Source organism: Osmerus mordax, chromosome 23 (assembly GCF_038355195.1).
Source record: "Osmerus mordax isolate fOsmMor3 chromosome 23, fOsmMor3.pri, whole genome shotgun sequence".
NCBI classification, from domain to species: domain Eukaryota; kingdom Metazoa; phylum Chordata; class Actinopteri; order Osmeriformes; family Osmeridae; genus Osmerus; species Osmerus mordax.
The window spans coordinates 1,687,134-1,710,309 of NC_090072.1; the positions used below are offsets into that span (position 1 = coordinate 1,687,134).

Sequence of the window (23,176 nt, forward strand, 5' to 3'; positions counted from 1 at the left end):
GAGACGACACTGTAGAAGGACAGAGTACCTGCCTTGTGATCCAGGTACACTCCTACTCTGGAGGATTGAGGGCCTGTTACTGCAGTCTCAACACTGTTATGTCTGAACGTGTAACCACCACTAGAGCACTGCAACATCCAGGACTTGTTATTGTAACCAAAGTAAGAGTTATAGTCTGTTCTGATGATGTCTTTATATGAGACTGCTATGTCAACACAGCCACCTCTCCTCTCCACCTCCCAGTAACAGCGTCCAGACAGAGCCTCTCTACACAGCACCTGACTGTAGTAGGTGAACTTCTCTGGATGGTCAGGATATGGCTGCTGCTTTAGACATGTCACCTTCCTGTTCTCCTCAGACAAAGAGAGGTTCATATTTGCTGTGTTTGGGTCCAGAGTGAGCTGACAGGAATCTGGGAGCAGAGCAGAGACCAGATCAGAGTTAATAACACGTCCGTTCATGTGTCCCCATGTTAAAGCTGCTGTTGTTCTGGATCAGATTCATCATTCAACACGTGTCAGTGGAGAGAGACCTGGACACTTCAGAGACTCACATCGTAAGAGGTCTGCTCTGGTCTTGGGCTCTGGAGGCAGGAACACATCCACTGTGGAGACTGGAGACACACACACACACACACATACACAGACACATACATGAATACACACACACATTCGCACAGATAGATAAACACACATATACACACATACAAACACACATATAAACACATGTACATGGTGTCAGACACACACACACACACACACACAGACACACACACACACAAACAGAAGACGCAGACATGTGTTATGAAGAAAGGTTCTACTCTAAACCATGTTTGGGTCCATGAGGCTTAATGTGCGGTTCCTCCAGACCTGCTGTGTTTAACCAGCTCACCTGTGGTGGAGATGTTGGACCACTCTCTCTGGATCAGCTCCTCTAGTTTGTCTCTCAGCTCAGAGACCACCTCAGTTACATGTTTGAAGTACTGAAGAGGAACAGAGATGCTGGGGACATCTGAAGATACACTGGTACTGGAGAGAGACTGGTAGTTCTGGAGAGAGAGAGAGAGGGGAGAGGGGGGAGAGAGCGATAAAGAATGAAAGAGGGGGGAGAGAGAGACAGATGGAAGAATGACAGATGGACAGACACACAGGTCAAGCAGAGATCCTACATAGATGAACAGACAGTGAGTATAGCTTCATATCTGAGCTGCCAGGGTAGTCTAGTTACCTGGAGGAAGTGGATGTTGTCCTCTGTGTGTGAGAGCTTCTCCAGCTCAGCGTCTCTCCTCCTCAGCTCAGCTATCTCCTGCTCCAGTCTCTCCAGCAGTCCTTCAGCCTGACTCACTTCTGCTCCCTGCTGGGCTCTGATCAGATCCTTCACCTCAGAGCGCCTTCTCTCAATGGAGCGGATCAGCTCAGTGAAGATCCTCTCACTGTCCTCCACTGCTGCCTGACCAGAGCGCTGGAGAGAGAGAGGGGAGAGAAGAGAAAGAAGGGAGAGAAGAGAGAGAGAGGGTGAGACAGAGAGAAAAAGAAAGAGAGGGAAAAAATAAACCTGCTAGCACAGTAGCACAGCTCCAGTAGTGGAGATCCTGATGCTGACCTTGAGAGACTCCACAGCCTCTTGGAGCTCCTTCAGCTCCTTCTCTCTCTGCTGGACTCTCTGCTGGACTTCCTGCTGACTCAGGACCAGCTTGTCCTGGAGAACAACACACATGACAACAACACAGTAGGAGTTACAGTACAGGACTCTGGTGGAGTGGATGCAGTAAACTCTTCCTGCTTTTCCTGACATGAGTCAGCACTTGTTGACATTTTATAGTTCTCCACGTAGACCGAACAGGAGTTCACACTTTGGAGTCAAATAAGATCATAACAACAGTCCAATGGTTATACATTCAATAATCTAGGTTGATAAAGCGAAGATTTTTTTCTTCTTACCTTATTCTGGTATTATCATTAATAACATCATACATCACATAAAAGGGGAACTTTAACATTTCTTTACATATTTAAACTTAATCACATAAAAACGTCCATCTTGAAACACATTTATGACTAATAGTTCTGGTCTTACCTGTTTCTCCTTCCTCTCAGATTTGACTGACACCGTGTCATGGCCTTTATGTTCCTCCATGGTACACAGCATGCAGATACACTGCTGGTCTGTCCGACAGAAGACCAACAGCGGCAAATCATGACTGGCGCAGATCATCTCCTGCAGTCCAGACGTGGCTTCCACCAGCTTGTGTTTCTTCAGCCCAGGAACCTGGTAGTGGGGCTGGAGGTGAGTCTGGCAGTAGGACACCATACACATCAGACAGGACTTGAGGGCTCTCTGCTTCCTGGGCCCAGTGCAGAGGTCACAGGTCACCTCTCCTGGCCCAGCTGGACTGGTCAGCTCAGAGGGGGCGGCCTGGGCTCCTCTTGTCTCCTTCAGCTTCTCCACCACCTCAGCCAGCATGTAGTTCCTCTTCAGAGCAGGCCTCAGAGTGAAGCTCTGTCTGCACTGGGGGCAGCTGTAGACTCCCTTCTGCTCATCTTTGTCCCAGCAGCCCTCGATACAGCTGCTACAGTAGCTGTGACCACAGGCAAGGGTGACAGGATCCTTTAAGAGGTCCAGACAGACGGAACAGCAGAACTGGTCCTGGTCCAGCACAACTCCCTGCTGGGCCATGCTGGAGTGGTAGTGACGGTCGCTCTCTCTCACACAGAAACACTAGTGGAGAGAGGGAGCGAGAGAAAGAGAGATTAGTTTCGTTTCTTCAGAATAACAACTGTTGTGGGAGGAGGGAGTGATTTCCTGGTTCTGTCAGAGGGTGGAGTTTAGAGGGGGTGGAGTTTAGAGGGGGTGTGGAGAAGAGAGAGTGAGATATGAACTGAGAGAGGGAGAGAGTTAGTGAGAGAGACATAGCTAACCCTAACCCAGAACCAGCTACCCATACACTCTTATAGACACTATCATACTCTCTCATAGACACTATCATACTCTCTCATAGACACTATCATACTCTCTCATAGACACTATCATATTCTCTCATAGACACTATCATACTCTCTCATAGACACTATCATACTCTCTCATACACCATTGTTTTCCATTGATAGTGTGTGTATCAGAGTATAATAGCATCTGTGAGAGACATGATATGTGTATGTGAGTATGATGTGGAGTGTGAGAGAGAATGATGGTGTGTGAGAGGTTGAGAATGAATTGTGTCCTACACAGCCTCTCATTCAAATGCACACACACACACACACATAAAAACACACACACACACACACACACACACACACACAGAAAAACAAACACACACTCACACACATACAAGCACACACACAACTCCTTCCTGTTAAATCCCAGAAATTTAATGTGTTTATTGAGATTGTGATGTTGAATCTGAATGCAATTCTATACAATGTAAAACATCTATAATTAATATATTTTATGTGTATTCAAATACCTCCCAATACTTTGACCACATAATTCCACTCTGTCCAGATATTGAGTTTCCAGAGTGAAACCAATCCAAATGACCTGTGTGATTGCGCTGCCCTCTGGTGGTGAATGTGCAACATTGCACTGAGAGAGAAAGAAGGAGTGATGAAGAGAGAGGAATAAAGAGAGAGAGAGTGAGAAAGGGAGAACAGGAGGGAAAGGGAGGGATGGAGACAGGGAGAGAGGCTGTAGATGAATAGGAGTCAGAAACACAAATCCTTCTTCTACAGTGTAAATAATGAGAGATGTCTTTCAGCTTCACATGTCTTTATTCAGATGTTTAGGTCCATTATAACCACCAGCAGGAGTTCAAAGTAGCAGAGAGACAACTATGAACTGATCACTTAAACAGAAGTCACATACAATCACAATATAATCATTTACAGCTGTAATTATAGAACAAAAGAACAATGATTATAAACCAACTAAAACAGTAACAGGGTTCTGTATGATGGTATGAAGGTATCACTACTCTACAAGACCCTCTATCACAGCTTCATAATCTCTGCACTGTTACCATAGTTACTAAGCCAAAACCCAGGGTAGAGTGTCTGGGTGAAGGTGGTCTGGACTCTGTGGAGGAGGGTCACTGTGTCAGAGACGACACTGTAGAAGGACAGAGTACCTGCCTTGTGATCCAGGTACACTCCTACTCTGGAGGACTGAGGGCCTGTTACTGCAGTCTCAACACTGTTATGTCTGAACGTGTAACCACCACTAGAGCACTGCAACATCCAGGACTTGTTATTGTAACCAAAGTAAGAGTTATCACCTGTTCTGCTGATGTCTTTATATGAGACCGCTATGTGAACATATTTACCTCTCCACTCCACCTCCCAGTAACAGCGTCCAGACAGAGCCTCTCTACACAGCACCTGAGGGTACAAGGTGAACCTCTCTGGATGGACAGGATATGGCTGCTGCTGCTTTAGACGTGTCACCTTCCTGTTCTCCTCAGACAGAGAGAGGTTTCTATGTAAAGCGTTTGGATCCAGAGTGAGCTGACAGGAATCTGGGAGCAGAGCAGAGACCAGATCAGAGTTAATAACACGTCCATTCATGTGTCCCCATGTTAAAGCTGCTGTTGTTCTGGATCAGATTCATCATTCAACACGTGTCAGTGGAGAGAGACCTGGACACTTCAGAGACTCACATGATAAGAGGTCTGCTCTGGTCTTGGGCTCTGGAGGCAGGAACACATCCACTAGGGAGACTGGAGACACACACACATACACATTTATATATACACACATTTATATAAATACACACACACATATTTATATACACACCAATGGCCTCACACACAACATGCACAGACACACACACAGAAAAACACAAACACACACAGACAGTACAACAAACACGTACACTTCCTTATCAAGTTGATACAAACATGTGCTTATGTGACAGGTGTCTGTCCTATCACATGATGTTTGTCCATGAGGCTTAATCTGATGTTTTTCCAGACCTGCTGTGTTTAACCAGCTCACCTGTGGTGGAGATGTTGGACCACTCTCTCTGGATCAGCTCCTCTAGTTTGTCTCTCAGCTCAGAGACCACCTCAGTTACATGTTTGAAAAACTGAAGAGTAGGAACAGAGATGCTGGGGACATCTGAAGATACACTGGTACTGGAGAGAGACTGGTAGTTCTGGAGACAGGGAAGGGGTAGGGAGGGAGAGGAGAGGGATTTAAATGGTGAGAGAGGGAGAAAAGGGAGAGAGAGAAAGAGAGAGGGAGGAGGGAAAGATGGAAGAATGACAGATGGAAGAATGACAGATGGACAGACACACAGGTTGAGCAGAGATCCTACATAGATGATCAAACAGTGAGTGTAGCTTCAGATCTGAGCTGCCAGGGTAGTCTAGTTACCTGGAGGAAGTGGATGTTGTCCTCTGTGTGTGAGAGCTTCTCCAGCTCAGCGTCTCTCCTCCTCAGCTCAGCTATCTCCTGCTCGAGTCTCTCCAGCAGTCCTGCAGCCTGACTCACTGCTGCCCCCTGCTGGGCTCTGATCAGATCCTTCACCTCAGAGCGCCTTCTCTCAATGGAGCGGATCAGCTCAGTGAAGATCCTCTCACTGTCCTCCACTGCTGCCTGGCCTGAGCGCTGGAGAGAGGGGAGATGGAGAGAGAGAGAGACAGACAGACAGACATACATCAAGATATCCCTCTAGTGACAGCAGTCTTCCTCAATGTAGAGAGTCCACCTGTCCTATACAGGTATCCCCCAGTAGCACAGCTACAGTAGTAGAGATCCTGATGCTGACCTTGAAAGACTCCACAGCCTGTTGGAGCTCCTTCAGCTCCTTCTCTCTCTGCTGGAGTCTCTGCTGGACTTCCTGCTGACTCAGGACCAGCTTGTCCTGGAGAACAACAACACATGACAACAACACAGTAGGAGTTAAAGTACAGGACTCTGGTGGAGTGGATGCAGTAAACTCTTCCTGCTTTTCCTGACATGAGTCAGCACTTGTTGACATTTTATAGTTCTCCACGTAGACCGAACAGGAGTTCACACTTTGGAGTCAAATAAGATCATAACAACAGTTCAATGGTTATACATTCAATAATCTAGGTTGATAAAGCGAAGATTTTTTTCTTCTTACATTATTCTGGTATTATCATTAATAACATCATACATCACATAAAAGGGGAACTTTAACATTTCTTTACATATTTAAACTTAATCACATAAAAACGTCCATCTTGAAACACATTTATGACTAATAGTTCTGGTCTTACCTGTTTCTCCTTCCTCTCAGATTTGACTGACACCGTGTCATGGCCTTTATGTTCATCCATGGTACACAGCATGCAGATACACTGCTGGTCTGTCCGACAGAAGACCTCCAGCAGCTTGTCATGACTGGAGCAGATCATCTCCTGCAGTCCAGACGTGGCTTCCACCAGCTTGTGATTCTTCAGTACAAGAACCTGGTTGTGGGGCTCGAGGTGAGTCTGGCAGTAGGACACCATACACACCAGACAGGACTTGAGGGCTCTCTGCTTCCTGGGCCCAGTGCAGAGGTCACAGGTCACCTCTCCTGGCCCAGCTGGACTGGTCAGCTCAGATTGGGCGGCCTGGTCTCCTCCTGTCTCCTTCAGCTTCTCCACCAACTCAGCCAGCATGTAGTTCCTCTTCAGAGCAGGCCTCAGAGTGAAGCTCTGTCTGCACTGGGGGCAGCTGTAGACTCCCTTCTGCTCATTCTGGTCCCAGTAGCCCTTGATACAGCTGCTACAGTAGCTGTGACCACAGGCAAGGGTGACAGGATCCTTTAAGAGGTACAGACAGACGGAACAGCAGAACTGGTCCTGGTCCAGCACAACTCCCTGCTGGGCCATGCTGGAGTGGTAGTGAAGGTCGCTCTCTCTCACACAGAAACACAAGTGGAGAGAGGGAGCGAGAGAAACAGAGAGTAGACAGAGAGAGAGACCACCTTGGATTGCCAAATACCAAATCTGGATATGAATAAGTAGCCTATGGTTGTCACAATATTGCGTACGGCTAAACCAGCATGGCAACGCCCAATCTTGTCTGATGTCGGAAGCTAAGCAGGGTTGAGTTTTGTTTCTTCAGAATAACAACTGAGGGAGTGATTTCCTGGTTCTGTTTGTGGCTGGAGTTTAGAGGGGTGGAGTTTATTGGGGGTGGAGTTTAGAGGGGGTGGAGTTTAGAGGGGTTGGAGTTGGAGGAAAGCAGAGAGAGTGAGATATGAGAGAGAGGGAGAGAGTTAGAGAGACATAGCCAACCTTAACCCAGAACCACTACTATCATACTCTCTCATAGACACTATCATACTCTCTCATAGACACTATCATACTCTCTCATACACCATTGTTTTCCATTGATAGTGTGTGTATCAGAGTATAATAGCATCTGTGAGAGACATGATATGTGTATGTGAGTATGATGTGGAGTGTGAGAGAGAATGATGGTGTGTGAGAGGCTGAGAATGAATTGTGTCCTACACAGCCTCTCATTTAAATGCACACACACACACACACACAGAAAAACACACATACACACACAGACACACACACACATGCACACTGGGAGTCAGGTGGCTGAGCGGTTAGGGAATCGGGCTAGTAATCTGAAGGTTGCCAGTTCGATTCCCGGCCGTGCAAAATGACGTTGTGTCCTTGGGCAAGGCACTTCACCCTACTTGCCTCGGGGGGAATGTTCCTGTACTTACTGTAAGTCGCTCTGGATAAGAGCGTCTGCTAAATTACTAAATGCATATGTACTGTATACACACATAAAAAGAGCAGTTGGGTAACACATGTACACCACATACACAGTATAAACACGCCACACACTACATATGTACGCACACCGCACACTGATTCAAATGTTGTGTTTAATGTAGCGTGATCACAAGTCCAGTATAAATGTACTTTTCCTCCACAGTGAATGTAACTCTGGACCCTGACATCGCTCTCCCCCGCCTCACCCTGTCTGAGGACAGGAAACAAGTCACACTTGGAGACACACCGCAATACGTCCCTGACAACGCACAGAGGTTTGATCTTGGTTTTTGTGTCCTGGGGAAGGAGGGCTTCTCCTCAGGGAGGTTCTACTATGAGGTGCAGGTGGGGGACAAGTCCAGGTGGGATGTGGGCGTGGCCAGAGAGTCCATCGACAGGAAGGGGTAGGTCGTACTGAGCCCTGAGGACGGATACTGGACTGTGATTCTGAGGAATGGAGATGAATATGTAGCTAAAGCAGGCCCTAATGTGTTCCTCGACCTTGGAGAGAAGCCCCAGAAGGTGGGGGTGTTTTTGGACTATGAGGGGGGTCTGGTCTCCTTCTACGATGTGGACAACAGGTCTCATATGTACTCCTTTGCTGGCCAGACCTTCTCTGAGAAACTCTACCCGTTCTTCAGCCCTGGTCTGAGCAACAACAGGAGAAACCCTTCCCCTTTGATCATCACTCCTGTCAGTCACAGTAAGAATCAGAAACAAAGCGCTAGGCTGTGATTGGAAGATTTGTGTTGCTAGGTATCAAACTCTCCAGTTGTGCATCCGACAAGTGCCACTTTGTATAATTAATAACTTGTAATTCAAAAGAATGTTACTACTTCCTGTGATGAATGCTTCATCACGTACTGCAGTGTGGAGGATGATATGGTGGGTTTGATGAGTTCAGGGTTGTCCTTTCTCTCTCTCTTCTCTCCTTTCTCTCTCTTCTCTCCTTTCTCTCTCTCTTCTCTCCTTTCTCTCTCTCTTCTCTCCTTTCTCTCTCTCTCTCTTCTCTCCTTTCTCTCTCTCTTCTCTCCTTTCTCTCTCTCTCTCTTCTCTCCTTTCTCTCTCTCTTCTCTCCTTTCTCTCTCTCTCTCTTCTCTCCTTTCTCTCTCTCTCTCTTCTCTCCTTTCTCTCTCTCTCTTCTCTCCTTTCTCTCCTCTCTCAAGTGTGTCTTCATTAGGGTGAGGACCTGTTACATTCTGGTCATCTAATGTATTTTATGTTTATTGAATTCGATTATCTACTCTATGAAAAATATATAATTCAAACATTTATATGTAATAAAATATGTCCCAACACTTCGATCTTATAATTCCTTCCTGTCCAGAAATGGAGTCGTAACAGTCCAATGACCTGTGTGGTTGGACTGCTCTCTAGTGGTGATGCAATAATGCATGCTAGTCTTGAAGACTAGACCAGGCACAGTTTAACCAGTCATAAAGACTAGAGCAGGCCAGAGCAAGCATCTGTTTGTCTGTAAGACGGTGGGGCACGTGCGGCATAACACTGCAGTTTCATGTCTTTGCTCCCTGAATCGTTACCCGAAAGTAAAAGGACCCCGTTGTATATTACTTATTCACCACAAATGGGAAATTTGTGGCACATAATGGAATATATAAATTATTTATAACACGCAGAAACAAATGGATAGAGAAATTTCGTTTATTCAGATTAACAACTGTTGCGGGAAGAGGGGGGGATTTATTGGCGCAGTCCATAGAACCAATTTTAAGGCGCTGAGAGAGGAAAGAAGAGATAGAGTTAAAGATGAGCAGAAAGAGTGAAATAGTATCAACGTTTTGGTTCACCGCGTCCGAAAGAGTACTGAGCGTCTATGACATGTGCTTTAAGTCCATCTACTCATTGGCCAGACCTTCACTGACGCACCACGCATGAGGTGACGCTAGAATTTGCGTACGGAGGAAGGAGTTGGTTCTTTTCAACATGGCGACCACCACAGAGAACAGCAATGCCGTACAGGCTACAAAGAAAAAACACCTCGGAATTCCCGAAGCTATTTTTGTGGTGCGTAAAAACAAAATAGCGTACATCATACTACTTGCTAACAACAGCATGACGTTGCCGAGTGAATAATGTAGTGGTTATGGGTGCTTCTTTGGTCTGTCATGGTTGTAACACAACAAGCCAGCATTGCTAGCCAGCTAACTTGTAGCTAGCTACCTGTCAGTGCCAAGCTAACGGTCCTCTTCCATGTAAGGAAATGCATAGTGTAGATCGTTGCGCTAGCTAGCCAGTGGTGTTTTAGAAAACATCCGTTAGCTGGTAAGCACACTAGCATACCAGTCTGCTATTTTCTTTAGATATTCAGAATATTGACAGTGCCTAGACGTTAGTGTTACAAAAACGAACACGCCTAGTTGTCAAATTGATAACGTTTCTTGACGGATGGCTAGCTTTAGCTAACTTGCTCAGTCACCAAGTGACACACGCCCACTGTTTTAACTCGGTCCCCCCTTCTGTGCTAGCAGGTACACCTGGTGCCTAGCTCGCTATATTCCTATTACCCGTTACTTCAAGGAATGACAAATCGTGCTTTGTTAGCAATTAAATGCATTGAATAGAAGCTTGACAATGACCATTCATCTGAATCTAGTGTGTTGGCATAAGGAAACGTCTAAAACATGACAGTGAACTCTGAGGATCATGGTTGAGGACTACTGATTTAAAGGGCCGGGGTTTCAGTTCCTAGTTGATTAACCCTGTACAGGTGCGTGGCAAGTAAAAACCAGTGAAAGGGGTGTCTGAAATTGAGTCCTTCTAACAAAGCCCACAAGCTGGACAGATTCAATGATCCCTTATAAAGAGCAAAACATTGCTTCGGGTTTCCTTTCCCATTTACCGCGCCCACAACTGGGATACAAACAGCTACAACACCCGGTGTAACTTCAATAGGGTTCGATACTCCATCCATCGCTATGTATTTGTCGTGGCAACCTCTCGGGTCCAGTTGCGACTGGCTTGCAGTGTCTGTGATTGTCTCTCTCTCTTCTTCGTTGGTGCCTCAGGAGGACGTGGAGTCGTTTATGAAGCAGCCTGGGAACGACACGGCGGACGCGGTGCTGAGGAAGCTGGACGAGCAGTACCAGAAGTACAAGTACATGGAACTGAACCTGGCCCAGAAGAAGCTCAGGTAGGAGTCCAGAGCCAGCGGCGGCCATCTTTACTCCGGCGGCCATCTTTTTTCTCCGGCCTCTGTTCCCTTAGCAGGTTTTCGTAGCTGCGAACACGCTGTGCGTGACAAAAGCTCAGCAGAAGATCTTGGATCTGTGCGTTGGCCGAACAGTGTCGGTGATCAGAGTAAAAGAACAGGCTGTATTCACTAGACACAACTACACGTGTTTTTACTGGGTGAAAATGTTGAATCTTTACTGTACATTTGCTATAACACCAAACCTAGCCAGGACCCTGAGTACGCTGTATACCGTAAAGCAAATGATCCTCCAGGGTACGTTGGCTGAGCAATGTATCTGTGTGATTACTGGAATGGTTTATGGAACCGTTGTAGTGAGATGTGGTCGACCATGTGTTTTACTTCCTGTTTTACACCCCCCCCTCCCCTCGCAGGCTGAAGAGCCAGATTCCTCAGATCAAGCAGACCCTAGAGATCCTCAGACACATGCAGAAGAAGAAGGTACAGACATCTTCCGGTCATCCGCTGATCTCGTCTTGAATAACGAGTCATGTGACGTCACCATAGTCAGGTGTCGAAACTGAACTATTCGGTGTCCTCTCCCCTGTTTCCTACCACGTCCTCTCTCTCTCGCTCGCTCTCTCTCGCTCTCCCGCTCTCCCTCACCCCGCTCTCCCTGTCCGTATCCACCCTCCCGCTTACCTTCTCTCCTATTCCGAACCCCCTTCTCTCTCACCCCCCTCTCTCTCCTCCCTTCCACTTGTTTCCTAGGAGACCACAGATCCAATGGAGACACATTTCCTATTGGCTGACAACGTGTACTGCAAGGCCTCGGTCCCGCCCACAGACAAAGTGTGCCTGTGGCTGGGGGTGAGTGTGTGTGTCGTGGGGAGGGTGTGTGTGTGTGTGTGTCGTGAGGAGGGGGTGAGAGCAGGGCTCGAAATTAACAGCAATTAGAATGTTCTGTTAGACTAGAATGTTTGTTTTTTCTACAGCCACACCAAGAATTGTGTTAGCCCCACCATGAAACAAGCAAGAACATAGTGTATTCTATTGTGTATGTATTCACATTGAAATTCAAAATTGATTTGAGCCCCACGACTGTATGGATTACTTAAATAGTGTTGCAAATAACCTAGACCCGTGTCAGAATGGGGGATGCGGTTTATAACTTCTGCTCCATGAATCCTGTTCACACACTGTCTTCTTGTGATGGTTATAAGACTGATGCCTCCCCTATCTGTCTCCTGCCCTCTCTCTCCTCTTGTCTCTCCCCTCTCTCTCCTCTTGTCTCTCTCTTCTCTCTCCCCTCCTCTCTCTACTCCCCTCTCTCCTCCCCTCTCTCCCCTCCTCTCTCTCCTCCCCTCTCTCCTCCCCTCTCCCCTCCTCTCTCTCCTCCTCTCTCCTCTTGTCTCTCCCACCTCTCTCCTCTTGTCTCTCCCCCCTCTCTCCTCTTCTCTCTCTCTCCCCTCCTCTCTCTCCTCCCCTCTCTCCTCCCTTCCCCTCTCTCCTTCTCTCCCCTGCTCCCCTAGGCTAACGTAATGCTGGAGTACGACATTGACGACGCCCAGGCCCTGCTGGAGAAGAACCTGACCACCGCGTCTCGGAACCTGGACTCCCTAGAGGACGACCTAGACTTCCTACGAGACCAGTTCACCACCACCGAAGTCAGTATCCTTCCACCCAGACTCCGGGGCCATCTGGGGACTGCTTGTCTTGCTCCTGGCTCACTGGTCTGCAAGCTAGAAGATGGAGACTAGCTACACCAGGTCTCCTCCGCCCTGGAGGAGATGTGTGTGGTTCTGATTCCCCTCTAACTATGTAGCGTGTAGCTAGTAAGGAGAGAGGGAGAGGGAGGGAGGGAGGGAGGGAGGGAGGGAGAGAGGGAGGGAGAGAGGGAGGGAGAGAGGGAGGGAGAGAGGGAGAGAGGGAGGGAGAGAGGGAGGGAGGGAGAGAGAGAGAGAGAGAGGGAGAGAGGGAGAGAGGGAGAGAGGGAGAGAGGGAGAGAGGGAGGGAGGGAGAGAGGGAGAGAGGGAGAGAGGGAGAGAGGGAGAGAGAGAGAGAGAGAGAGAGAGAGAGAGAGGAGAGAGAGGGAGAGAGGGAGAGAGGGAGAGAGAGAGAGAGAGGGGGGGGGGAGGGAGGGAGAGGGGGAGGGAATGAGCCAAAGTCTCTCCTGTTGCGTGTCTCCTCCTCTGTTCCCTCCTGTTGTCTGTCCTTCTGTCCTCCTCGGCTGGTGTGGTGCTCCCTAACCTGCTGTCCAGACATGGCCAGAGTCTACAACTGGGACGTGAAGCGACGCAGCAAAGACAACCTCCTCAAGTCCGTCACTGACAAGTCTTAATGCAAGCTGTTCCCCTTCCCCTCGCGTCACTCCGCCCCTCTCACACACACACACACACTCTTCAGTCCCCTCCAAACTCTGCTTCCCCTTCCCCTAATCAAGTACACCCCCCCCACACACACACACACACTCTTCAGTCCCCTCCAAACTGCCCCCCCCCCCCTCCCCTCATAGCAACTAACCATATCTATTGATTTGTTACTTTTTAAAGTATTTTTTCAAGTAAAACGAAACAAATGTTTACGAGGCAGTTCTTTTTTTGTATTCTTTTTATGATTCAGTATATCTATTTAGGTGGTTTTACCATCCCGGTAATCTAAGGTTTGTAGACATGTCTTCCAGCTCCCCTCCTTACCTTCGTCTCCTCATGGTTTCCTGTTCCATCTCTCAGTTTTTTTTACTTATTTTTATGAGTGTGTTAGGCCTACCTGTTTGGGACTGCTCAGTGGGTTTGTTTATTTCTCATCATCCTCTTCTCTGGAGACGGGGCTGACATGAGGAGGATGATGTCATCCACAGCTCAGCCTGCTGACAAGCACCTGTGATGTCATAAGAGGTGTTTGGGGGGGGGGGGGGGGGGGGGGGGGTGATGTCACAGACCGGCCCGGCCCACCTGGGTTTCCCTGACGACAATGGTTCCGAACAGAAGTTCTCATTCTACAGTTTTTGCGTTCCGGTTCTACAGTTCTGAGTTCTCTCTCTCTTTCCCCCCCCCATGCCTACTTCCCTCCTCCTGTTTCTAATGTCTGCTTGTCCAACATGGCTGTATTTATGTGTCTCCACTAAACACTGAATGGGGATGGAGACGACTCGATGATTGAGGCACTTGGTGGTGTTTCGTCAGCGCTGGGTCATGAACTGTCACGGCAGACGAAAGCATAAACGGTCAACTGCTCAAATAATAAACGTCAACGTTAGTCTGCAAGTCTGTGTTTTTATGACTTTCTGTTGCACACTGCCACCTTGTGGTCATATGTGGCGGTGCAGAGTGACTGGGGCCCTACATCAAGTGATCTTCAACCCTGGTCCTCTGGACCCCGCTGACCTGCGTGTTCTAGATGTTTCCCTGCTCCAGCACACCTGAAAAAAATGGTCTTTACCAGGCTTCCACAGAGCTTGATAACAACCCATTCATTTGAATCGGGTTTGTTGGAGCAGGGAAACGTCTAGAACAGTGGTTCTCAACCCTGGTCCTCAAGTACCCCCTGTCCTGCATGTTTTAGATGTTTCCCTGCTCCAACACACCTGATTCAAATGAAGGGGTCGTTATCTAGTTACACAGAAGCCTGCTAACGACCATTCATTTGAATCAGGTGTGTTGGAACAGGGAAACATCTAAAACATGCAGGACAGCGGCCCTCGAGGACCAGGATTGGAGAGCCCTGATCATGCAGAAGAGTGGGTCCTGAGAGGCAGGGTTGAAGTCCTCTGCCCTAGGTGACCAGCAGTACAGGATCCTGCCACATCGCAAGACAGAGACGAGGACGACCAGGGTTTACCAGTCACATTTTTATTCATTTTTTAGTATGTTTCCATTTCTGTCGATAGATAAGTGGCACAGGGAGAGCTGCGCCCATGGGTGGACAGTCACATGGTATAGTACAGGCTAAGAGAGAAGAGACAGTCATCTCTTCGGCTCCTCGCGCCCTCTCTCCTAGCCTCCTAGGCCGAGCTCACCGGAGGGAGGGGTCAGCCAACGACGGCGTCTGCCAAGGAGGCTAGGAGACGAGGAGGCTAGGAGGGACGGGGGAGAGGGGACCGAGGAGACGAGCTTTTCGATGTCCGCCCACTCCAACAAAAACACACCTCCCACGAGGATCCTGCCGCAGACTGGAGTTGTGGATGTGGGCGTGTCGGGTTGTGATGAGTTAACCAACCGCTGAGAGAGAGACAGAGAGAGAGACAGAGAGAGAGAGACAGAGAGAGAGACAGAGAGAGAGACAGAGAGAGGGAGAGAGAGTTCTCTCAGCTTTACAGGGTCTCTGTCCCATAGTTTGAAGAGGCAAGATGCTGGAGAACGACGAGATGTCCAAGTTGGTGCTGTACAAAGGCTTATCCGATAGGTCGAGGAGCCACGGGGTGAGAACTCCCACGGACCAATCAGTGACACAGGAGGGGGTTGGCCTGTTGGTGTAGGAGTTATGTGAGATTTAGAGCAAGCTTGTTATCTTCAGAGTTCTGTGATGGGGGGGGGGGGGTAGTTACAGAGGGAGATGGAGGGGAACAGAGAGGGAGGTTAGAGGAACTAATTGAATCGAAATGTCATTGTTCTCTGGGGGGGAGGGGGGGGGGGGGGGGGGTTCCGGGTTCCACAGACGGAACACCATCTGTCCAAGGTTCCGTTACGGAATGAGAAGCCCTCACTCTGGGCGCATTCTCAGAATGTCTTTACTACCTCTACCACGGCGGTCTCTTTATGAATCGACGAGAACAGAACACACAAAAGAACACAACCTCCTCCAGTGGGTCTGTTATCTTTCATAGCATCCTTCTCAAAATGGCCGACACCAAACCTTTCTTTGGTTTGTCAAACCGTAACCCCATAGTATAGTAACCCAGTCATCCACTCAGAGAGACAAAGAGTCATGTCGCTAAGGCTCCTTCTAGACAGTGTTTCACCTAACTATTATAAACTGGGTTATAGTTTCAACAAGTATACTTCATTTCCTTTAAGTCAGGTGGGACTGTTGCAAAAGATGTAAAAAAAAGATTACATCACACTTTTACCTATCCCCCCTCCTCTCCCCCAGCCCCCCTCCTCTCCCCCCAGCCCCCCTCCTCTCCCCCAGCCCCCCTCCTCTCCCCCAGCTCCCCTCCACTCTCCCACCCCTACCCACAAGATCTTAGGTGGGATATTCAGTGTCGTCTCACTGCAGTGTTACTATACAGGACAGTGCGATCGCACACCATCACCAGCACAGCCTGCTGTAGCTTCATCTGCATCCATCTTGATTTGAACCAAACGTCCCCACTAGGTTTCATAGTCGCTGACGCACTCTTGTCAAGCGTCATCGCGGTGGAGTGTCATTTCAGCGTGTGCAAGGGATTGTGGGTAGCGCAGTCTCTTCGAGAGGGCGTCCCGTCGCCCGCGGAACTTTGTCCTCCGTCCCGGAAAAGTTCTGGAACGTTCGGGAGGCTGGAAACACGTCCTCTCTCTCTCAGGGCTGTGTACACAAGCAGGGCTGTGGTTAAGGTGGCCTGGGGCTGTACAGAGGACAAAGGCCTGGGGTTTGGGAGCTGTATCCTCTTTGAGTCCACCTTAAATGACAGGGGCTCCTTTGTCCAGGGCAGAGGCTGTGGAGACAGTACTTTGGGGCTTCAACCTGTGTGTGTGTGTGTGTGTGTGTGTGGCGGCAGCAGGGGCAGATACCAGGAGAAGATGGGAGGTTCTAGAGGGAGGAGGAGGGGTCACACTCGGGATTCACTGCATATTATTTGTGGTCATTATGTCCACTGGTCGTCTATCAGGACTGCATGTCGGGGGTAAGGAGATGAGACATGGGGTAGAGTGGGTGAGGAGAGAGGAGGTGAGGAGATAGGAGGAGGGATAGAGAGGGAGTGAGGAGAGGAGGTTAGGAGATGAGACGAGGGGTGGAAGGGGTGAGGAGAGAGGAGGTGAGGAGACGAAGGGAGACAAGGTGAGGAGAAGAGAGGTGGAGATGAGGGTTAGGGAAAAGAAACAGAAAGAAAACGGAAGAGGAGTGTGGTGAGATTTGGAGTGGTAGCAACCATGTAGGAGGACGAGTGGACCAGGGCCTGGGGAGAGGGAGATCAGGGCCTGGAGAGAGGGAGATCAGGGCCTGGGGAGTTCAGGGCCTGGAGAGAGGGAGATCAGGCCCTGGGGAGATCAGGGCCTGGGGAGAGGGAGATCATGGCCTGGGGAGAGGGAGATCAGGGCCTGGGGGAGAGGGAGATCAGGGCCTGGAGAGAGGGAGATCAGGGCCTGGGGAGATCAGGGCCTGGGGAGAGGGAGATCAGGGCCTGGGGGAGAGGGAGATCAGGGCCTGGGGAGAGGGAGATCCGGGCCTGGGGAGATCAGGGCCTGGGGAGAGGGAGATCAGGGCCTGGGGGAGAGGGAGATCAGGGCCTGGGGAGATCAGGGCCTGGGGAGAGGGAGATCAGGGCCAGGAGCAGCATCTAGGAACTGACTGGACTGTTATGGGGACCTGAAGGAAACCACCCTCAGAGAGAGAGAGAGGGAGAGAGGGAGAGTGATGCCCATCAGCCGAGTCTCTCAGGAGATCTCTCCCGTCCACCGACAAGCCCAGCGTCTCCAGCGCCAACAGGTCTCCTACGGCGGACCAGGGGGTGAGGTCGGGGGAGGGCAGGGGAGGGAGGGCGGGGGAGGGGAGATGGAACCATGGGGACATCAGGGGGAGGAGAGGGATCCGCTCGGGTGCCAGAAACTCCTCTGAACCAATCAGCAGAGACACCTGCGGTCGCTCTTGGTGACCTCCTCGGAGGAGTGGACTACGTTGGGCACGAAGCCACTCTTCACCCCCTCCCAGCCCTCCTGGATGGTGATGTCACCGGAGCGCACCAGCTGGAAGATGTCCCTGGTGAGCTCCGTGAAGGCGTGCTCCACGTTGATGGCGTCGCGGGCCGAGGTCTCCACGTAGCGCATGCCGTACGCCACCGCCAGCTTCTCCGCTTCCTGTTTGGTCACCTGGGAAACCGAGATGTCCGTCAGGATGATGCAGGTTGTGAGCGTTTACATTTAGAACCGTCCTCACTGGTCGCAAGATGTGATGCCAGAAATACTATCAATGTTGTGTTGACTTTTGCTTTCCACATTATTCTAGGTTTTAAACAAACATTAAAAATATAAATATATATATATAATAAACTATGAACACACAAACAGAACCAGTGACCACACAAACCGTCCATACGTCTCGACCCAGAGCATCTCTCACCTGACGTTGGGCCTCCAGGTCGCACTTGTGTCCGACCAATAGGAAGACGATGCTGTGCGGCTGGACGTGGCTCCTGGCCTCCTCCAGCCAATCGTGGACATTCTGGAAGGAGCGGCGGTTGGTGATGTCGAAGAGGAGGAGCCCGCCCACCGAGTTACGGTAGTAGGCTCTGGTGATGGACCTGGTGAGGGAGGGAGGGAGGGTGGAGGGAGGGTGGGAGGTGGAGGGAGGGTGGTGGGAGGGAGGAGGGTGGGAGGGAGGGTGGAGGGAGGGTGGTGGGAGGGTGGGAGGTGGAGGGAGGGTGGTGGGAGGGAGGAGGGTGGGAGGGAGGGTGGAGGGAGGGTGGAGGGAGGGTGGGTGGAGGGAGGGAGGAGAGAGGATGAGGGGAAGGAGAAGGTGAGGGAAGAATGAAAGAGAAAGGGGAGAGAGGAGAGGGGCATTGGTGGAAGAAGAGAGGGATGGAGCAGGAGAAGAAGAAGAAAGGACATCCGGGGATCAGAGAGGGGGGGGGGGAAAGGGGGAGACAAGAGAGACACAGTACATTTCATTTACATTTCGCAAACGCTCTTATCCAGAGCGACTTACAGTAAGTACAGGGACATTTCCCCCGAGGCAAGTAGGGTGAAGTGCCTTGCCCAAGGACACAATGTAATTTGGCACAGCCGGGAATCGAACTGGCAACCTTATGATTACTGGCCCGATTCCCTCACCGCTCAGCCATCTGACTCGCAATTTAGTAATAGGTTCCGACTTCATCATTTGACTGTAGGCAGTCTCTGAGCAGACTCTTCTGACTAGAGAGAGGAGAAGGATGAGGGGATGAAACAGAGCGATGGGAGGAGACTGGGAGAGGGTGGGAGGTGAAGAGGAGGAGGGATGGGAAGGAGAGATGAGGACAGATGGAAAGGTGTTAGTCAGGGATATGCGGTGAGAGGGAAGAAGGGGAGAATATGGAGATGGAGACTCGACACAGGGCGGATGTGAGACTCATATTCATAGAAAGAGGGAGAGAGTGAATCACAAGACAGACTATGAGGAGAGCGGGGTCCAGAACCAGAAAATCCTTTTCTTTCAATGGAGCTTTTTAGCGATTTTCAAGCTAAATTCATACTGAAGACCGTAGGCGTATACGATTTGAAGTAACAGGTGTCCTTGAGGGATTGTTCAGTAGCTTCCACTTTCATGCTGTAGATCAAACTAGCGTTCTCTGGCTCATGCAGGCTTTGACCAGCTCGCATAAATATGGACGGGCATCCGTCCCTTCTTTTTAGCAATAACTTATCTTATCTTTTACTTAACCTTTTACTTGCAGTGCACACAGTAGTCTAGTCTGCCTGGTCGATGCTCAGATAGGCATTGCTGGCTTATTGATAGCTGTCAGTTTTGCAACAAGTGGTTTTACGTCATTCGGATGAAGAGAGACAGTATGTGTGTGTGTGTGTGTGTGTGTTGGTGGGGGGATACTCGCTGACAGGCACACACAGATGTGACGTTTTTTTATTATACAGTTATAAATAACTAATTGTTATTATATGAAAATAGGCTTTTTTTCTTCTTCTTTTAAAATAAATAAATAATTACTGTATCTGGTTACGGCCATGAATGAGTTAGGGAGAAAGAGAGACAGAAAATATAAGATACAGAATGAAGAGGGAACGATGAAAGCAGATGGGTTGACGACGACTAAGAAGTGTGGGAATCTCAAACTGAGTCAAACATGTCTTGTCAATCAATGTGTGTGTGTTATTTGTGTGTGTGTATAGGCCTACAGATGCAACCAAAACCGAAACTATGCCAGGAAACTGTGCCATTTTGAACAATCACTTACACAATCTCCTCCAAAAATATGAAGCCTGTAAGATAACAAAGGGCTGTTTATCTCGCGGGATATAAAAGAAACAGTTTCACCGCGAGACTCGGTGGACTCGAGAGACTACTGACACTGGCAGAGGCTGTAGCACACACACACACACACACACACACTGGCCAAGTACCTGAAACGCTCCTGGCCCGCGGTGTCCCAGATCTGTAGTTTGATGCGTTTCCCCGGCTCGATCTCCACAAGGCGCGAGAAGAAATCCACGCCGACCGTGGGGTCTGATACCTGGGCGAAGCGACCCTCCGTGAACCGGCGAATCAGACACGATTTCCCCACCGTCGAGTCTCCAATGACGATCAGGCGGAACTGATACAGCCATATCGCCTCCATGACTGACTAAAGAAGCGTCTGTTCATTCACGCACGCACACGCCCACACACAGTGCAAAGACCAGTTACAACAGTACTTTCAGGGGGCAAGATTACGACTTTTCGCACCCCCCCCCCCCCCGTCCTCCGGTGGCGCCTGGACTAGTACACTGCTGCTGCTAGCTGAGACCAACCTCCGCCCCCCTTCCCGCACCGAACCGCTCTGCTTCCGAGCAGGGCGCAGCTCGTGAATGCAAACGAGGGAGAAAAGGAAAAAAGAACAACCGATATTCTTTGTGGCCTTAGTCGCTCGCGCCTCTATTAGACACTGAAGGAAGAAAAACAAAACAAGGGTTTGCGCTTGTTGAACAGTCTAGACCGCCCTATCTGCATCTTACACTCTTATATTCAGAGAAATGCAATTAGGAGCATGTGCTGAGGCAATCCGCTTATAGTCACTTATAATTCACTTAATCGTGTAAACTATGTTGATATGTATGGGGTTGTAAAGGGTTGTCTTTGCTAACATTCGGGATGGTAATCATGTTAAATATTGACTCATTATTCCAAATCAGCGACATATACTGGCCCGTGATTTGACAGAATGTATTCAAGTCAAAATCTGCGCCTCAAGCCATGGAAATTATCCTACGTATTAACTCAACCAAAACGTTGACCCAATCAATAACAATAATCAACATCCCTTTTCCACATAATCAATAGGCTACATTTGGGGACACGTGTCCAGCTGCCCCCCCTCGCTAACTCACCCTGGGTGGGAGGGATTACACAAACTGGTTGGTATGCAAACATTACCGTGACCGGATCCCCGGTGAATACCCCCCCCCCCCCCCCCCTCGTAGTTATTGCCTCATACCGGATATAACGGCATAGGCCTTCTCGCTTTGACATGTCTTTTAGATGGCATTGTTTTTTGTGTTTTGTTCGTGGGAATATATAGTTCAGCCGTAGTCAGTCAGGGGCGCATGGATTCAAATAAACAGCCAACATCCTGATTCAAAACGACGCGTTTTTCCTGAGACCTGCCTATTAGGCCCACACATGGATTAGGTCTGGTTATCCCAGTGTTGTCATTTACTACAGGCTACATTTGGCCATAGCTGTTACTCTCTTTATAAACCCAGTACATGCTTAATACGCGTGGGCCTTTTTAACAGATGGTGACACGACTTTGAAATGATTTCAACCTACGTTTTTCGTTAGCGCCGTTCAGGACCAAGATGAAGGCTCCATTGCATGAAAAGACGCAGTCCTCTGTCGAAAACAAACCGTGTAGGCCTTAACAACGACCTGCTGGGATGCAGAAACCCCTAGTCTGACTATCCAGTCCCTCGAATTACTCCGAGGTCGTCGTGATGATGTCTATATGACAGCTAGGCCTCTCTAACAGTTGGTACAAAAACGGTGCCACAAAACAGGTGCAAAGCGCGCCTATACCGCTCGCTTCCTACCACAATCACCTGACGTTCCTTTCACTTCCTCAACCTCAACCGTAACTAAGGTGACCAGATTTCAAGAGATGATTTTTTATTCCGGTGTTTTTGCAGGCCGCGGTGTGTTAGGCAGGTCTTGGTGATGAAATGGCAGCGAGCAGAGGCAGCATCGCATAGCCTGACTCATCCCGCATCAGCACCACTACCGTAATGCTCCGCCTAAACGTGCACAGGAAAACATTGCGCCGCCGCACACAACCCGTGTCCCCCACACGGCCTCAACACAACCCTCGCAGGCGGCGTCCCTCGATTTCGGCTTATTAGGCCTAACTACCAACTTTTGCTCATCAGCGATCCCAGAAGAAATAGCCTCGGTAGGCCGGTGATGGCATAGCCGTAACGATCAACTAAGCAGACATAAGTTGATAGGTTTCGTCTATCATGGTCGAAGCTAGGCTATGAACGTAAAACTCTCCACTTTCACCAAACATGGTGAGGACAAAAGCCAGCCTTTAACATGAAGACTTCAGGCCACATAGTTCAATTTAAGTGTGCGCAACGGAGATTGTACGGATTGCATTGCCCCATCCCCTAAATGCGCGGATACGGAAGTAGACAAGGCGCTGATGGTATTTGTAGTTCTGTTATTCTGTTCTCGTTCTCGCTAACTTTTAACGGACTGGCAGAGCGCGAGGCAGAAGAGTGGCGTCGATATGTAATTTATTTACACAACGTTATCTGCGAAGGGGTGTGGTCGCAGTGTGTGCAACCAGCTGACGGGCCAAAGAGAGAAAGAGAGAGAGAGAGAAATAGAGAGAGAGAGAAATAGAGAGAGAGGAGAGAGAGAGAGAGAGAGAGAGAGAGAGAGAGAGAGAGAGAGAGAGAGAGAGAGAGAGAGAGAGAGAGAGAGAGAGAGAGAGAGAGAGAAGTATTCACAACACTGACCGCCCGCAAGTCGGGTGTTTAACCCGACAGTTGTTTGACAGTTGATGACTGCGGTGACAGCAATATTGAAGTTCTGTTTTTTACACTATTGTAGCCTACGTTTTGGTGGCGGAGTATGTTTATATAACCAACTCGTGAAACTGCTAGGCTACTGTCATTTCTAAAATAGCATTTTTTTTTTTATTATAGGGTTTAACGGGTTATTTTAGACTTTGGCGTGTTTCTGTGAAGCCAACGTTTGAATGTTGGGATGGTCAGCAGTTCATTCATTTTGTTCAACACCAGATCATGGATTCGATTTTTCCGTCTTTTTTTTTCCGTCGTTTTTTTCCCGTCAGCTTAGCCTATACTTCTCATCTTCAGATGACTAAGGTCTAGACTATAACTGTCTAGAATTCTTGTGCTTTTTCTTCACCTACGGAGACCATTCCCCCGAAA

The 23,176-nt window shown here is 49.1% G+C and overlaps 4 protein-coding genes across 5 annotated transcripts in view; 1 reads left to right on the plus strand and 3 right to left on the minus strand.

Moving 5' to 3' along the window:
- LOC136967811 (E3 ubiquitin-protein ligase TRIM16-like) overlaps positions 1-2,823 on the minus strand; it is a 3,171-nt gene extending 348 nt beyond the window's left edge. Inside the window, exons 1-6 of the mRNA XM_067261760.1 lie at positions 2,077-2,823; positions 1,603-1,698; positions 1,228-1,461; positions 892-1,048; positions 554-613; positions 1-412 (exon numbers count right to left, since the gene is read on the minus strand). The exon at positions 1-412 is cut by the window's left edge and continues 348 nt beyond it. Of these exons, the coding sequence (XP_067117861.1) occupies positions 1-412; positions 554-613; positions 892-1,048; positions 1,228-1,461; positions 1,603-1,698; positions 2,077-2,676 (1,559 nt within the window). The 5' untranslated portion in view covers positions 2,677-2,823. The remainder of the gene's footprint in view (positions 413-553; positions 614-891; positions 1,049-1,227; positions 1,462-1,602; positions 1,699-2,076) is intronic.
- Positions 2,824-3,754: 931 nt separating this feature from the next.
- LOC136967809 (tripartite motif-containing protein 16-like) lies at positions 3,755-7,042 on the minus strand. Of its 2 annotated transcripts, none has more exons than XM_067261758.1 (6): positions 6,239-7,042; positions 5,764-5,859; positions 5,370-5,603; positions 4,989-5,148; positions 4,631-4,711; positions 3,755-4,510 (listed from the first exon to the last, which is right to left on the minus strand). In XM_067261758.1, exons 1-6 carry the CDS (start codon positions 6,836-6,838, stop codon positions 3,987-3,989), a joined length of 1,695 nt encoding a protein of 564 aa, XP_067117859.1. In that variant the 5' UTR covers positions 6,839-7,042; the 3' UTR covers positions 3,755-3,986. The 2 variants fall into 2 exon arrangements, with proteins under 2 accessions (XP_067117859.1, XP_067117860.1); XM_067261759.1 differs by having other exon boundaries at positions 4,652-4,711; positions 6,239-7,041.
- A 2,645-nt stretch (positions 7,043-9,687) lies between these two features.
- On the plus strand, positions 9,688-14,161 carry vbp1 (von Hippel-Lindau binding protein 1). The gene is made up of 6 exons (XM_067261762.1): positions 9,688-9,769; positions 10,771-10,895; positions 11,330-11,396; positions 11,667-11,765; positions 12,428-12,566; positions 13,157-14,161. The coding sequence occupies exons 1-6, from the start codon at positions 9,689-9,691 to the stop codon at positions 13,234-13,236; spliced, it is 591 nt and encodes a 196-aa protein (XP_067117863.1). The 5' UTR covers position 9,688; the 3' UTR covers positions 13,237-14,161.
- A 3,421-nt stretch (positions 14,162-17,582) lies between these two features.
- On the minus strand, positions 17,583-21,722 carry LOC136967865 (ras-related protein Rab-39B). Its single transcript, XM_067261828.1, has 4 exons — positions 21,552-21,722; positions 20,147-20,379; positions 18,153-18,333; positions 17,583-17,902 (listed from the first exon to the last, which is right to left on the minus strand). The coding sequence occupies exons 2-4, from the start codon at positions 20,359-20,361 to the stop codon at positions 17,657-17,659; spliced, it is 642 nt and encodes a 213-aa protein (XP_067117929.1). The 5' UTR covers positions 20,362-20,379; positions 21,552-21,722; the 3' UTR covers positions 17,583-17,656.
- Between the last annotated feature and the right edge of the window lie 1,454 nt (positions 21,723-23,176).

What these genes read in the sequence shown, in the direction of transcription:
- LOC136967809 (XM_067261758.1), bottom strand. Translation starts at nt 6,838, where the DNA reads ATGGCCCAGCAGGGAGTTGTGCTGGACCAGGACCAGTTCTGCTGTTCC. An exon ending in AGGCTGTGGAGTCTTTCAAG is followed by an intron (nt 5,604 to 5,763) that starts GTCAGCATCAGG and finishes CCCTCTCTCCAG; the next exon opens with CGCTCAGGCCAGGCAGCAGT. An exon ending in GTCCAACATCTCCACCACAG is followed by an intron (nt 4,712 to 4,988) that starts GTGAGCTGGTTA and finishes GTGTGTCTCCAG; the next exon opens with TCTCCCTAGTGGATGTGTTC.
- vbp1 (XM_067261762.1), top strand. Translation starts at nt 9,689, where the DNA reads ATGGCGACCACCACAGAGAACAGCAATGCCGTACAGGCTACAAAGAAA. An exon ending in TTCCCGAAGCTATTTTTGTG is followed by an intron (nt 9,770 to 10,770) that starts GTGCGTAAAAAC and finishes TTGGTGCCTCAG; the next exon opens with GAGGACGTGGAGTCGTTTAT. An exon ending in AAGTGTGCCTGTGGCTGGGG is followed by an intron (nt 11,766 to 12,427) that starts GTGAGTGTGTGT and finishes CTGCTCCCCTAG; the next exon opens with GCTAACGTAATGCTGGAGTA.
- LOC136967865 (XM_067261828.1), bottom strand. Translation starts at nt 20,361, where the DNA reads ATGGAGGCGATATGGCTGTATCAGTTCCGCCTGATCGTCATTGGAGAC. An exon ending in GCGGGCCAGGAGCGTTTCAG is followed by an intron (nt 18,334 to 20,146) that starts GTACTTGGCCAG and finishes CTCCCTCACCAG; the next exon opens with GTCCATCACCAGAGCCTACT. An exon ending in ACCTGGAGGCCCAACGTCAG is followed by an intron (nt 17,903 to 18,152) that starts GTGAGAGATGCT and finishes TCGGTTTCCCAG; the next exon opens with GTGACCAAACAGGAAGCGGA.